This window comes from Lichenostomus cassidix, chromosome 2 (assembly GCF_008360975.1).
Source record: "Lichenostomus cassidix isolate B80296 chromosome 2, HeHo_3.0, whole genome shotgun sequence".
NCBI classification, from domain to species: domain Eukaryota; kingdom Metazoa; phylum Chordata; class Aves; order Passeriformes; family Meliphagidae; genus Lichenostomus; species Lichenostomus cassidix.
This window is the reverse complement of record NC_139482.1, coordinates 7,674,798-7,690,986: the sequence shown is the minus strand read 5'-3', so window position 1 is coordinate 7,690,986 and position 16,189 is coordinate 7,674,798. Positions and strand designations below refer to the sequence as shown.

Sequence of the window (16,189 nt, the reverse complement as noted above, 5' to 3'; positions counted from 1 at the left end):
AACAAATTTTAGCTTTGTACCGAAAAGGCGGAAAACACAATGACAAAAAAACATTGCCAGAACCACAGAAGAATCCCTGCTACTAACATGAAATTTGCAGGCTCTTTGATCTCCTTTAGGTGGCATGTTAACATTTCATTAGACATCTTTAAAAGGAAAAAAGTACTGATACTTGTGTCTTTGGCACAGGCAAAAAGCTGCAGATAAATGAAACAAACATGAACAAAAAGGTCTGGTTATGTTCCTTTTAAAGATGGAATTGAAGTCTGCGTTCTGCTGTAAGAGGAAGCCTCTGGCTCCTCACAAGGTTTTGTTATCTTAAACATCTCACTTATCTGCAGATGTCAGACAAGACAATGAGTCTCCAGTAAACTTTACAGTAAAGGATCTGTTGAGTCTTCCATATGAACAGATTTTATCCACCGCTCTTCTGCACACTGGCCTGCTCCAAAGAAGGACTTTTTACTTGCTGAAGTGTGTTTCTAGTACATAACCAGTTCATTTTTGTTTTATGTGATTTAAGAACCAGCTGTACTTCACAAGTGCTAATTCCACTGAAGAGAGAGCACACATTAAAGTCTGTGCTCAGCTCAAGTCAAACACATGGCTGCTGATAACACCCACCCAACTCACATCACAGGTAAACACCAGAGAACATGTGGTACTCAACGAGGATGAAAAATTTGTTTGAAACCTTGGACAATGCTGACAATGTTAAGCAAGAAATGATGCAGTAATAGACTCAGGTAATTAAATTACCCAAAAACACAGAAAAATTCTACAATAGGCTTCAGGAAACACCATCAAAAGTATAAGGAGCACCATTCACCAAGTTTCAATCACTTAAAAGGGATAATAAAACATTAACTCAAACATGCACCTGAGTCTTTTGCTATGTGCTAGTCAGATCCTTTGTTACCCTTAATACTGATTTCTGCCTCTAACAAAGCAGAATTAAACTACTCAAAACAAACACACTCCTGATAAATTAAAACATATTTTGAATTAATATAGTATGTACTGGGCAATACTACACAGAGTGGCCACAATACCTGAATATCAGAATAAAAATGATTAGTATCTGGCATGAGACACTACTACTGCAGCTCCACGCCAGTAGATATCCTCCACCAAGAATATATAATTAAATCAATTAGAAAACTCTTACAATTTCTTGTGAGTCTAAAGGCCAAAGCTCCTTAAACCACCATCTCAAACATCTTCATAAGAAATCTCCATTAGTCTTTGAAGTCGAGGATTGACACAAGGGCAGAAAAGGGTGAGCGCTGAGCATTCCCTCTGCGGCAGTTGTTCTTACTTGGCTACAAAACTACCTGCATGATTGAGCTGCAAAGACTGTAAATTTGCATGTCCCAGTTTTTAGAAGTATTCAGCAACTCCACAAAGCAGAAGCTTTTCAATTTTTAAAACTTTTGAACTTGCTGATGGCCTATAAGAAAACAGCAAACATGACAGACTCCTAAAAGTCCAAGATCTGTCCTAAAGTTTCCTATTTCATTTTGGCATGTTGGTGATGAGACAAGTTTGTCTGCCTCCTTTTCTCTCTGCTCTGACACCACAATTAAATGGTATAAAGCCTTAACAGATACTCTTATGAAATACTACTTTTGCCCCCAAGGCACCTGCACAGCAGAGCCCAAGACAGTCAGCCTTTATCAGGAAAATCTTATAGAATGTTTAGAATGAGGGAAGGAACCACAGTCCCTCAAGTCTTAGGTATCAAATGTGCATTTCTGATGAAAATTAAGATAAATGTACTCTTGCCCAAAGCAATCAAAAGCATTTGATGCAACTAAAACAACTACCTTAGCCATCTTTGGCTGTCAGGGATGAAAAAAGCTGGCTTGGTGGGAAAAATAGAGCTCTGATTTCAAGTCTCCTTCCTCTCTACACCTGCAGCAAGTTGTGTTTCTTCAGAGACCCACAAGTGTGAAGGGGCAAATGCAGGCTTTGACTTCACCTGTCTTTAAGACAGACCACTATTTCCCATATATCCATGGGAAAAAACAGTGCAAAAAAACCAGGGAAAATGTTGCAAAGGAGTAACTTTCCTCCCTTATCCTGAAATGATCAAAATCCTGCAGGGCATCCTGGGTGTGCTGCTGGTTGACCAGTGGTTTTGTTTTCCCAAGAAAAGGACAGGCAGGGCAATTTTTCTCTGCCATCTTCCACACTATAACCCTGAATTCAGCAAAGCTGTAGCCTAGAAAACAAAGTTCAGTCCCTGCAAGTACCTACCACTAATAGTCATGCAAGATAAGAAACAGGTTCCTATTAAACAGATTAGAAATCACATGTGAGGAAAAGAATTTTTTTTTGCTAAAAAGCAAGATTATGGCCAAGTCTCTCAACCTCTTGAGCACACATTAAAGGACACTGAATAGAAGCAACTTTTGAAGAAATAATGGGCTGCTCCAAACAAAATTACTTCAGAGCACTGTGCTGATTAAGCTTGGGGAAGTGATGACAGCATCCATGCAAAGTGAAGTCTGTCAATCTTGGATGTGCAGAATCAATCTCTTTAAGATGAATAAGTTGTTTTCCTTCTCCCTTTACACAAAATTTCTCAAACTTTTAAGGCTGTCCTTAAAGGCCACATGCTCAGTTTTTCAGTCAGAGAAGTGAACACATGTAACACCAACTTTAGAAAAAATATACCAAACAAAACCCCAAAAATAAGTTCTCATTCATACTGCATCTATGACCAGTGAAGTACAGTATGAACATTTGATCTAAAAAAAAAAAAAAAAAGATTACATCAACATCAAGCATACTTCCCCCAAACATGCCACTGAAGTCAACAGTATCCCACCTGTGAAGAATTTCGCTTAGACAGAAAAGCGAAGGTTGAGAACCAGAAACACTACTAAAGCCAAGACTGTTGCTGTGAACACCTCAAGTGCTCCACATAGCTACACCACACAGCAAAATACAGTCAGCTCTATTATTAAGTGGGCTGCACACTGGATTTGAAAGCATTGTGTCACACATACAGAGATCAAGAAGAGGACATGGCATGGAAGATGATTTTGCAAGGAGGGAAGCAACAAAAACAGTCTCTGCTTTCCTGAAAGTAAGCTCAGACTGCTCACTAGAAAAGAGGTGATGAGCAGAGAAAGACAAGATTTTCTTTCCCTCCCTGGGCTCTTCAGAAGCACAGCCAGGTATTCAGATGAAATGGCCACTGCTTCTCCCTGGCTAACAACTCGTGCACAACTATAAACACATACTCATTCACATATATATGCAATATGTTGTAATTTTTCTTTTCATAACCCAGATCTCAAACTGAGTACATTCTGTGCTTCTGGACACAGAGCAACTGGACAAATTTAAAACATTCACTTTAATTTCCTAGTCCTGCCTGAAATCTCAGCCACCAGTCATCAGTGTGAACATAAGCCAACTAAGCAGAGCTTAACTAGAAGTACTGCCACATCCAATTGACCTTTGTTAGCACTTTGCAAATGGTTCTTCGTAAGTCTGAGGGTTTGGTTTGGATTTCTTTAATTAGATACAAAGAGAATAATTTAGTTTGGTAATACCAAAGACATTTTTTCTCTTTACATTTCTTAACAGGTAACTACATCCAGAGAATAATGACAACTCCCACTCTGAGAAGACTTCAACTACATTGAAGTTACGCATTTCTTATCAAAGGTGACAAATTTGGTATTGCTAGGAATCAATCGCATAGCTGTCCTACAATACTCCTCTTTTAACTTTGAAAAACCATTCTTTACCTTGGATAAAGAAATGTTTAGGAAGTATTTCAGCTACATTATTGAGAACACCGTATTTTTACATCTTTTTTACCAGCACACACTTGGTCTCATCTTGACTGTACAGTTCTCACACACACAGTTAATGCAGTGAATCAGCAATTATTTTTCTAGTGTCTCTAAGTGTCAAGATTAATTTCACTATTGCTGGTAATAAAATGGTTTCAAATGACATCTTTAATCAGTAAGTAAGAATGCACTCCTCCAATAGAGACAAGCTGTCACAAAAGGTCACCAAAATGTGACAGGATGGAAATTACGTTTGTAACTTCAACTGAAATGTTAATTCCTCTTTAAGTGTTTTCAGAACTATGTTCATATTCTAGAGTAAGGAGATGAAGGTCTGCAATGAAATTTCATTTTTAAACCATAGCAGCTGTAAAAATTTGCTCTATAATCTCAAAAAGAAGCAGACATTTATATGCAAACAAGAATTTTTTGTAGTTTAAACCATCTACCACATGGTCAGTTATCTGGTCTCTATCAACAAATTATCAAGAAAGACTAGTATGAATAGAAACTGTTTCACAACAGCAAGACTCTGTTTTTGCCAAACATTAGTTTCCAAGAAAATTCTTTATAGTGTCCACATTTGCGTCACCTTTTCTTTATATCTCAGAGCTCCATCCCAGATCACTGAGAATTACATTTAAAAGTCTAATTCAAATCACTGTTCCTTCAACAGTCAAGCTCCAGTACAGGTTTTCTCCTCATTGGCTGGTCTTGTTTTTATATTAAATTAAAGCATAAATCCAGTGATACATGACAACAACTGCAATTGTCATTTACCTTGTCATTATGTGCAGAAATTTAGCTATTCTAGTGCATTCTTGTTTATATAATATTCTGTTTTGTAAAGCCACCAGAACCTTTTGTATAAATAAGATATGGTCTCTGTGTGGTTTGTAGAAATATGGTCTTATGGTTGCAAACAGATTTGGAATGCACCTCAGGTAAAATACCCTTTGCCCTTTACTATCATTCATTAGAGCTCTGCCAAACAGTCCATTGCCACAAAATCTCACCCAAAGTTTCTGGAATGTTTCTCCTTTCTCTTGTCACATCTGAGAGCCTAATGATCGTTCCTTCTTTACGCTCGGTTTTGAAACGCAATCGTCCAGACTCTTCATCATCATCCTCCTCTTCATCAGACTCTTCTTTTGATTCTTCTCTAAGTTCCCGAGATCCAATAGCTGCCTAAACCACAAAAAACAGAGAGCATGCAGCCTCAAAAAAACCAAGTCTCTTGTAATCAGTGTCAAAAGCAAAGCTTTCTTTAAAAGCCCCCTTCTACAAATTTTGCTGGCATTATACATTATGCTCTTATATAATTCAGTGAACATTTAACAGCTTGGTGAATTTTTTAGAAATATAAATACATGTAGTACATAATAAATTATAAAGCAAAATCTGTTTAGAAAATAAATGTGCTGTAATATTTAAGGGAATACTGAAACTCCAGTTACAACCTCCATCTGATTAGCAGGTACTTCTGCACACAGATTGGCATTTTATCACTGAATTGACCAAAATGCAAACCTTGGTTACTACCAGATTCAAGTAATACAAACAGTAAAATCCTTATTTCTTTTTCATCTTTTTCACAACTGTCAGTACCATGCTATTTAAAAAAAACCAACCAAACAACAACTGTAAGACAACCTTGCATTTCAATCTCAGTCCTCTAGGTAAGTATGCCTTTACTTTGTCAGCTCCTCAAATACCTCCCAGTTTTAATTGTCATTGATGGGGAGAATGAGAACAGGATTGGATAAAATTTGAAAAAATAAACTGAATTTGTATTCTGGAATGCTTCCGGAATTTACTTTCCAGTTCTCTCTAAAAGAGAGAACATTTATTTAAATAAAACCACGTCCCAAATGAAAATAGATCCCTCTCCTTCAAACTAATAGAAATTTTTAAAAATTTCATTTTCCCATGCAGGCCTGATGAAAATAATGTTCAGAGTGTTATACAAGTTATATTTGATTTCTACAGCTGTAAATTAGAAGTATTCTAATACTGTATGATTCTCCATAAAAATTTTTGGTTACTGTGTATTTGATTATGTCTTGTACAAGCCTACTTATTCATTTCTTAGAGCATGTACACGCATTTTAATTCTATGCAAAGCCACTAAATACATCATAAATTTTATGCTGCTTGAGGACAGTTAAAAAATGAGCCAAATCTAACATGCAAAAATACTTAATCTTCTAATTAACCAGATCAGTGCAGAAATTTATATGAAAAAGGCACAGCAAGTGTGACAGTCAGGTAGACAGATATTAAATCACAACTCAAGAAAGAATTAATGGCATAATTGTGCAAGAGACTGCAAATTTCCCAATCCAGCAGCCTAACTTCATCCTGAACCAAAAAGAAATTAGGGAAGCAAGATCAGAGACAGGGTGATCTGGCAAGACAATGTTAGCTTTAAAAGACAGCAAACCTTATTTTACAAAAGGCTTTAAGGCTTTCACGTTGTAAATATATATTTTTTCGTGAAACAACTTTATCATATTAAAAAAAAGGTAAAAAAAAGGAAAAAAAAACCCAAAAAAACAACCCACCAAAAAAACCCCCAACCCTTCAAGACTGAAAGAAATCCAAACCTCAAAAGCAAACCCAAGCTGAGCACAACTGGTCTAATTAACATATCCACGTATAATCAAAACACCTTTGAGGACAAGCAGTTGATACTCATGGTACGGAGGAAGGATATTAGCAAGGAAAGAGATACTAACATGGTTTAATAAAAACAAACAAAAATGAGAGAAAGACAGGGTTGGCATTTTACTTTCAAAAGCAGGATTCCCAAAAGGGAAAGGAGTAGCAATATCTCTATCAAATCTGTGTTTTTATAAATAGCAAAAACCCCATAATTTTACTGTCTCACTGCTTCTTTTTAGAAACTTTCCCTTCAGGATTTGGGAGTCAAAACTGGAGCAGCTGTTTTGCAAGAAATGCTCTCACTACACTGAGCCTCCTGCTTTAAAGCATAAACCCCAGACACATCCACTCTCTACATCCATGTCCCTTAAAAGCTACATTGGAATTCTGGTTTTTATTAATCAAAGATTGGTCTCAGTCATGTAATCCCACCTGTGAGTGCTAAACTTAATTGTGTAAGGCTCTACGTGTAGCTCAAACTCCAGGATCAGGACTAAGAAGGTTAATGAAGTCTACATTGTCCTGAAAACTTCTTCTGTGTTTTAATGAAATGCTATAGAAAATACCTGTAGAATCTCTGCTGCATTTTGACAATTATTAATTCTGGAAGAAAAAAAAATCCATTCTAAAAGAAAACAATGCAAGCTTTGACAGATTACCATGACAGATTACCAGACAGCTACCTACCTACAGAGCAATAAAAACAAAAAAATCTCAAACTTTTGACTAGCACTATTCTGTTCTTACCCATTTATACCAATTCTGCAGTCTTCTGGGTCTGACTCACTTTATTCATCAGCATAATATCCATGCCACCTATCAACTAACAACAGCCGTACAAGCATTAAATGTCAAAGACAAAAAAAAAATCAAAGGAGGACACGAAAAGGCACCAAGGCAAGGCAGCACTGGAGAACAGTAACTGACCCATGTCCAAGTCTGATTACACCTATTATTGAGCAATTTGTACCAGTTGCAATGGAGACACAAACATGTCTGAAAGTCACCCATGTGCTCTCTCCATACAGCTCCAGGAAAGGTAGGATCACACACCCTTCCCCTGCAGTTTGTTCTGCAGTTGCAGCATGCAAGATTTCTACATGACCTTTTTTAACTTCCAGCCAAATGGAATGAGCTGTTTTGCCAAGATCGCAGCTTTTGCCAAGATTACATAGGATGAATGAATCCTACGTTTCAAAAAGACACAACTGCAGACACAGAATTAAGATATATTACTTACAGGATTGGCTTTAATACTAACTAATCATGAATATCTCTGCATATATTAACAGTCCTTGAATGGCCACTTTAGGTCACTTGACTGGACTCACCAGCCAAGGCTTCTCAGCAGCTCTCTTTAAAGGGAGCTTTACATTTCCCATTATGACACCTTGCACAAAGCTACCAAAGAGCTTTGCTGACCCTTACATAGAAATGGAATGACCTTTCTCCTACCACAAGGTCAGAGGTTCCTGCCATCCTTATTAAATAACTATGCCATAAATCCCAGCCACTGAGCAGAGCTCCTCACGCTGGGTTATGATCTGCTCTGGAGAAGGAGTGAGTGCTCCTGCCCCGAACAGCCTGCAGGCAGCTGCAGGAATGCTAACAGACACAGCCCAAGGGAAGCTGCAGAAACACTGACAGCGTAGCATGATCCTCCCAAACACAGGATCCTTCCAAACAGTGACCAGTAGAGTTTTGTGCCAGAATTCATAAAATGTGCAAAACCAACTAAATTAAAGGTGAAACGAAGAACTTTTACTAACTAGGCATAAAAAAGGAAGTGCAGGCATCTACTAGAGGTTAACTCTGAAAAAGCATCAGTTCTTCAATTCTAGAGGATCAAGAAATAACAGGGCAGATAAAAGGATATTACACTTATTCCAAGGGCATCTTGCCTTCACAGATGAAGAATGGGACTAAAAAAATAAATATAAGTGCCTTAAAGCATGTTTCAAAATTGGCTGGTTTGATTTGCACTCTTTTCACCATTTTCCACCAGGCTGACAAGGTAGTGTTTTCAAACCTGAACAACAGAACTAAAATGAAGAAGTTCTGGCTCAACACAAATGGACAATTCAGACAGACACACTGGCCTTTCTTTTCCAAGCCTGTATTCTGTCCAAAAAAAGCAGTATGCATCACTTTTTCATGAAATGCTCTCTTGATTAAAGTACTCTTCATTTCTTATCAGCATAACCCAAGACACAGTTTAAATTATGCAATGATAAATCCCCTATCATAGACTTCATAGATTACTTCCAATATAAAACAAAGACATTATGAATTCTAATTTCATGAGGTTTCATTCTTAGGAACATTTCACAGAAGTAATTAGTGATATTTTTCCTCTAAAAATATTTAGGACATGATACCTCATGTGGCTACCACACCTATTTGCTACTGAAACTTCTGGGTGTTGGGTTTTGTGTTATACCTTAGGAAGGCAAAAATATTTTCTGAAGGTACATTTTTTAAGGAAACCACACAGAGTATTATTTATTTAAAATCCAAATTCTAAAATTTCAAGCACTGTTCCAAAACCAAACTTTACCTGCCTAGTCCTCACTTCTCCCACCTGAGTGCCATTTTTAACACGTGTCTCACTTTCCTTATTTACCCCATCCTGATCCAATTCCCAGCCAGTCAGATTTTCTCTTGGTTTACAGAAAGATTTTTTTTCATTCAATATGAGGATTTAGTTGGTTTTAATGTGAAAACTGCTTAAAATACACCACCACCCAACACCCTCCTCTGTTATTCAGATGCCAAATTTCAGTCAAGAGATAATAATGCTCTTTCTTTGTACCACATCCATTACTGCCCCATTCTTGCATTGCAGGAGAATGCCAGCCCTTACCCCTGCTTACAAGCAGTGCATGCTACAAGATTTAAGGAAAAGTGCTGTTATGCAACACTGGAATAAAGAACAAAACTCTTCAGAGCTGGAGGCAAGCATCTAACCACGCAATGAACTGAAGTGAATACAAAGATTCTCTCTCATGGTGACATTCTCCTTTGGAGAGTGCAACTGTGAACCTACTGCCAAATGGAAAAAAGTTCCATACAAAATACTAAAGGAATAAAAAGCTGGTACTATTTTGGAAAGATGAAACCTATGGCAATCTAGAAACTATCAGAACAAAGCCAAAATGTAGAGTTAAGTGAAGACATGGCCAAAATATTCACCTTATATGACAAACAAATTCATAAAAGCCCACTTAACAAAATAAATTAAAAGCTTGCATCAATGGTACCTTTTGAATGAAACTGATTTAGTTCTGAATTGGACAAATTTAGGAAACATTATTATTACAGAATTCTCACTCCAGAGTTTGTACTCTCAAAATGAAGCTGTGCTTTTTTACAGCAGTAAGTTTGGCAGTGAATCCCAGCTATGTGTTTCATTTTACATGACTTGCATTGCACCCATCACCTCAGACTGTGGCTGCAGATAGCAGAAATGCATCAATCCACCTCCAAAACACCATAACAAAACTGTTTATCACCAATCCAGTGAACAAATAAAAAGTGTTCAAGGATTCCACAGTTCTGGGAAATAGGAAATTAACTACATTAAGGTATATGTGGTAACAGTGAATGCTGAATGATGCAGGTGGCCCCCTTCAATGGAGATCTCCACCTACCAAAAAATGTTGTTTTACCAAGACAGGTTTGCTACAGCTGGAGCATCACAACACACCCAATTGTCAGAACTTCATAGTGTAATGCTGCTGTGTCTTTGAGGAATTAATTTCCTGATGAGTTAAAGCTCCAAAGAGGAAATACACTCTGACTACACTTCTCAGCAGGTAATCCATTCAATCCTATTTAATTAAGAACTGGAATAAAAGTAATATTAAAGCAGATTCCTGGTGGGGAAAGGAAAAAAAAATCTTACATCAAAAACTTGCTGCAAATTAAAAAGTTATGATACTTTTGCCTAATAACAAAAGGAAAAACCTTGCAACAGAGTTGGAAGTAGTAAGATAAAAAGGTGATTCTTTAATGAAAGCTTTTAAATGCCAAATATGGCATTGCACACGCATAACAGGATTTCTATAACTTTTATAAGGTTCATTTATTAGTATATCTAGTCAGTACATCCAATAGGATATCAGTTATGCCAGTAACCCACCCCTGGGTCACTCCTTGGAGGGGCTGCTTTGCCCTATTTTCTTGTTATGTCTCTGAAGTTCTGGTAGAAAGTAAGATGTCCTTGTCAGGAATTTTCTTCTTAAGAATAAGACTAAGCAGAATTTCAAGAATGTATCATAAGGGTTTGTTGAACTGTGAGAGAGGGCAAGGAAAATACTAGAAGCTACATGAATACGTATTGAAAATCTACAAGGCTACACATATATAAAAATATATTAAAAGCTAAGAAACCTTTAGGCATCACTACCAGGCTAAAATCAGTGAATGTTTACTTGGCAGACTTTGGCATAAGCTTTCTTACTGCAAATGAAGGAAGTCATCCTTTTTCCTAATTGAAGGAGATAAACCTCACAGGAATCTCAGTCTCAACACAACCTTCAGAACAACAATCTGACCTTCACCTGTCTAAAACACCAAACCTTCCATGCTTACACTCTTCCTCAAAGGGGGATACCCAAGAACTGTATTTACATTACAACAGCACAAACGATCCCTGCAAAGGGAAGCACCACAGCTCCTGGAGATTATCAGACAGTGTACCGTCATTTCCTACCCAAGCAGGTCCCTGACATTTCTATGTTGAAGCCAAAATTAAATATGCACATTTTGGGCTTCCCCTTACGATTTTCATTCCAAGGGGGAGATGATATCTGATGTATCTAACAATATAGATGCTATCACAATTCATCTTATACAAGGAGTACCACCAACAATAATTCAACATTGGCAAAGTTGAATCAACTCTTACCCAGGAAGTACAATTCTACAAAATCAAATTGTAGCAGAACTGGTATTTTAAATTTCCACTAAATTCACAACATACCTCTTCTGATTCATTTGCCACTGTCTGGGATTCTTCCAGCTCCTCATCAGCTGCATACTCTCCTTGTTCTTCCATTGCTTGCTCATTATATGATTGCATGTAATCTTCATCCTAAAGCAGCAACATAGGAAGGTGAAAAGACTTTCATTCCAACTGAATAGGTAGGGTCTGACTGCATTGCTACAGCTTGCAGAGTGAGTATTGCATCTCTCAGAACTGTCAACTGTAAGTGATGTAGCACATATACAGCATAATTAGCAAGGCTTTCAACTAGACAATAATTTCAGTATTATCAAAACCAAGACAGTTTTCATTCATATCCCAGAAATGTTATCGTAAAGATCCCATTTAACACTGCTTGCCCCAACTACTTCTATACATCTACCTCCACTGTTTACAAATTCGTGAAGCAAACACTGCAGTACTTTCTTACACAAAACACCCATATATAGCACATAGACATTAACATCAGATTTAACCCCATCAAAATATAACCATTCTTAAAACATTCTGCAAGTGCTTACATATAAGTGAGTTCAACTCTGAAAAATTATGAACATAAAACAAAAGAAAATCTTTCTTAAGTTTGCTTGTATTTTAAAACACCTCACTGATCACATACAGTTTTAATTAAGATTAAATCATTTCACTAGCAATTAAAGCCAGTGCACGTTCTCTAATATGCTGCGTAAATTATATTGAATTATGCAGGTGACATTTTCTGAACTAACCTCCAATCTCTTTATTCAGGTTTAGACAGCTCTCAGTTACAAAAAGGATGAACAAGCAGGACATCAATCACTTTGGGATATTAGCACCTTAAAGATGTCTTTAGCAGGTCAATAATCTTTTCACCTTCGAAGGACTTTATCAGATCTTGTCTAAAGCCCGGATAAAAGCTTTTGCATTAAGTACTTCTAACAATTGGCAGTGTATCTCCACCACACAAAGCTGTTTTCTTCCTTAAGGATACAATCCTCAAGGTCATGATTCTCAACTGCTTTCCAGCATGACAAAGGAGCATTACCTACCGCCAAACAAGCTGTCAACACAAACTTTGTCACAGCTTAGATAAAGAAACTGGCAGACAGTGATAATAGGTCTAATTTCCCCTCCTCCCTAGGGAGGTAAACAGATTTTAAATCAGTCTAAAACCCTATGCACGTGGAAGCAATGTTATCTTTGAAGATACAATAGAAAGAAACTCACTGGAAATTCATCTAGGGGTTCACTGATTTCAAGGTCTAGCACTTCATCTTCTTCTCCATGCTCTTCCCCATATTCTGTTTGGTCTTCTGTCAGTTCAGGATCGTTGCCTTCATAATGTCCTTCCTCTGCATATTCTGAGGCATATTCGTCATGTCCTTCAGATTTGTCATAACCAACTTCATCTTCCCCTTGGTCATACTCAGACTCATGCTCTAGTGAGGAATCGTTGATGGACTTAGAGAGCTCGTATGACGTCAGGATGCCAGATGTGGCATTGAGGCTCACTGTGACACCTGGAGAGCTGTGGGACAGGGGGAAAATTCAGAGGCTGAAGTCTGTCAACTGTTCACAAAGATTTAGCAAAACAAAGCAAACATGAAATCTCTAAGATGGTGGACAGAATTATGCCCCATACACTATTTGACTCCATGCCATGTTCTCATAATGCATGCTAAAATGCAGCTTATCACCAGCTGCAGGCTATTTGACCAGGGGAATCAAACCAACCAGATGGTTTAGCAGGTCAAACTGGCAAAAGTCCTGCTTGGTAACCAAAGCAGACCAGATTCAATCATAATTCTAAGACTAACAAAAAAATACACAAAATTATTATAATTGCATCTGTTTTCCCAATCTTTCATAATACACTAGTAAATTACTTTTTACGAAATGTATTAACATTGCTCATTCTTGATTATCTTCAATGTAAACCGGTATTTTTATTATAGATTTAATGTTCTGCTTAAAATAGTCAAGAATTGTAATTTAAATGATTAAGACATTCTTAACTAGCACTAGCACGGACACTAAAAAAAGAATCAATACACAAACTGGCAAGTTTATAATCTGCAGGCAAAGCAAAGCTCAGAATTCAATCAGATGTTGACAACATCTCATGCCATCAAGACATAAAAAAGCAATTAACCTACAGCAGACCACTTCTTGATTTGAGGGCTCTGAGTATACGGAACACAAAGAATTTATTTTTTTTTAATAACATTCCTATTATTCACTATTTTCCTAAGTTTGGGGGAACAAGATCTAGGCAGCTTTGAGCTATTTGCATCTCTAAGACGCAGAAGATTTAACACGAAAGTGAAGACATTATGCAGGATTATCATTATCCTCCCAACTACAGAAGCATGAGGTTGAATAGAAATAGAAGGGAAAGGCTCTCACTGTCTGGCAACAAAACTGCTAAAAACGCAAAACTTGTCTACAGAAACCTGCTTTCACTGAGCAATATTATCACATCTGAGATGCTTTATCATCAGTGTGTTCAGTTACACAGCCATCCCTGCTACCCAGGGGTCTCAAGGAGGATATACAGCAAAAAACAGCAAGAACTGTAACTGAGATTCCCCATTTTGAAGGGAACAGTCCAACCTTCACTCCCTGCAAGGAGGAAAAAGGCAGCCAATGAAGAGATTGATGGTTTGAGCATTTTATCACACCCTTATCACTCCAACAAAGGCACAGGACTTCTTATCCTAAGGACAGCTAAAGACAGGAGATCTCAGAGATGGAGATACACCTATGTATGTTATACACACACATACACTCATAGCCCTTCAGATGACATGTCCTGCACAGCATGTAACAAGGAAAAGCTGGAAAAACACACAGGCCACTAAAAGCAGCACCACAAGCATTTTCCCTCTTACTTCAGTCCAGCTTCAAGACTGAAAACAAGACACTCATTTTGACTTGTAATGCCCATAATTCGGTTGTGGAGCTGTATCACCACCACAGGGTATTCACAGGGCAGGATCCTCACTAAACTCCCATGGAAGTACCTGCTCCAGTCTATTAAGTCTGTTCAAAATCTTCTGCCATGTAATTGTACACAAATATTTAAATAAAAAGTTCCCCTCCTTGGAGTCTTAGGCAGCAAGATAGATTTTTAAAAGAAATATGGCAAAAAAGGACCATATAGGATAATGAAGTCTGGAACAGTAAGCAATGCTGAGGCAGTAAAGAACAAAGCTCTGTAAGTGCTTGTAAGTCATTCTATATGCACAGGAGGACACAATTTCTTATAAGCTTTTTATAGATTTGAATAAATTTACTGGATCAAAACAAACAAAAAATAATTTTACTGAAATGTTAACAATGCTACTGAGTATATTATATATGCATCACTAAGTAGCTGGCTAGGTAAAAGGCAGAACTATTTTAAGTATAGATCAATAACTTTAGTAGCTATTAGTCATCAGTAACAGTAGTCATTAATAGCTTTGAGTTATCCAAAACAAGATTCAAAAAAGAAATACCTAAATTCTTGCTCCTCTTCATTGTCACTTTGCAGAAGGTCATCATTCAGCTCCTCATCTGACAAGTCTGACTGATTCTAGATTCCAGGGAAAGTCAATCATGAACATAAAAGATACAAACTTAACTAAGTACTGAACATTAAATAATTTTTATGAGGAATACATCCTAGACTAAGAGCATATCTTCAAACAAATTGCCTAATTCAATGTGAAAAAACACACTACACAAGATCACAAATCTTAAAATACATCTTTGTATTTTGTAATACATCCTGTGGGAATTTACAGAACTCAAATTTGCCTATCAACACTTTTTTTTTCACTGATCCATTCTCATATACAGCCAAAGATGACAACTCACTTAAGACAGACAGGAAGGAAGGAAGGTTAGCTCTCATACACAGCCTTGTGACCTTGATGCATTAGGCAAATCAAGAAAATGCATGAACTGCAACTTCTACAGAGCAGAGATAGTTAGGAGACTGGAGAAAAGGATATAATAAATAAAATGGAAAAATCACTATTAGTTTGTAAGAGAAGAAAACAACAGAAGAAAATACTCTTAATCTGCCTGTTTAATTAAACAACTTTCAGGTTTTTTGGGTTTTTTTAATATTTACCCCCTAAGAGGTAACTGCAGTTTTGCTAAGCAACCTTCCCAACCCCTCAAGTAATAGGGCCAGAAAGGTTACACAGAGGTAGATCTATCTAAAAGTACTGGGATGAGATTAAGTAGATGGAAATTTAGCCTAAAAAGCACAGAGAAAACTTTCTCAGAAATCTATTATTACCCCACAATATGAATCCATACCCACAGATACTGCCCTATAACATGGCAAACTAAAAAGAAGACTAGAAAAAGCACAAGAAAACATAATGCACTGGAGAATCAAGTACTGGTTAGTATTAACATATATAATTTTTTAAGATAAGTGAGTAGCTTTATCAGCTCCATTCATAGTACAAAGACATATACAATGTTAATTGCTTAAGTTTTTGATAACTCTGTAATAAACACGTGCAATTATTACCATCCTGGCATTTTATAGTCTTCAAACCAGTACATGAGAATAAGTAACTTCCTATCTTTAATAGAAATCCTTACATAATAATTTTAAGAAGCTAGCTTCCAACATTTAGAGTATGGCTGTAAAAAACACCAAATAAAATTCAACTCTTAACAGAGCTAGGTTTCTTAGCAAGCTATTTATCTCCAACTAAAACTTTAAATACTACTTTCAAAATGA

The 16,189-nt window shown here is 37.0% G+C and overlaps 1 protein-coding gene across 5 annotated transcripts in view; it reads right to left on the bottom strand.

Annotated features, from left to right (window-relative positions):
* RBM33 (RNA binding motif protein 33) overlaps positions 1–16,189 on the bottom strand; it is a 100,578-nt gene that overhangs the window by 68,185 nt on the left and 16,204 nt on the right. For all 5 annotated transcript variants that reach the window (XM_085050267.1, XM_085050268.1, XM_085050271.1 and 2 more), the window contains exons 4-7: positions 14,943–15,019; positions 12,670–12,970; positions 11,461–11,571; positions 4,829–5,000 (exon numbers count right to left, since the gene is read on the bottom strand). In XM_085050267.1, coding sequence (XP_084906393.1) covers positions 4,829–5,000; positions 11,461–11,571; positions 12,670–12,970; positions 14,943–15,019 — 661 coding nt within the window. The remainder of the gene's footprint in view (positions 1–4,828; positions 5,001–11,460; positions 11,572–12,669; positions 12,971–14,942; positions 15,020–16,189) is intronic.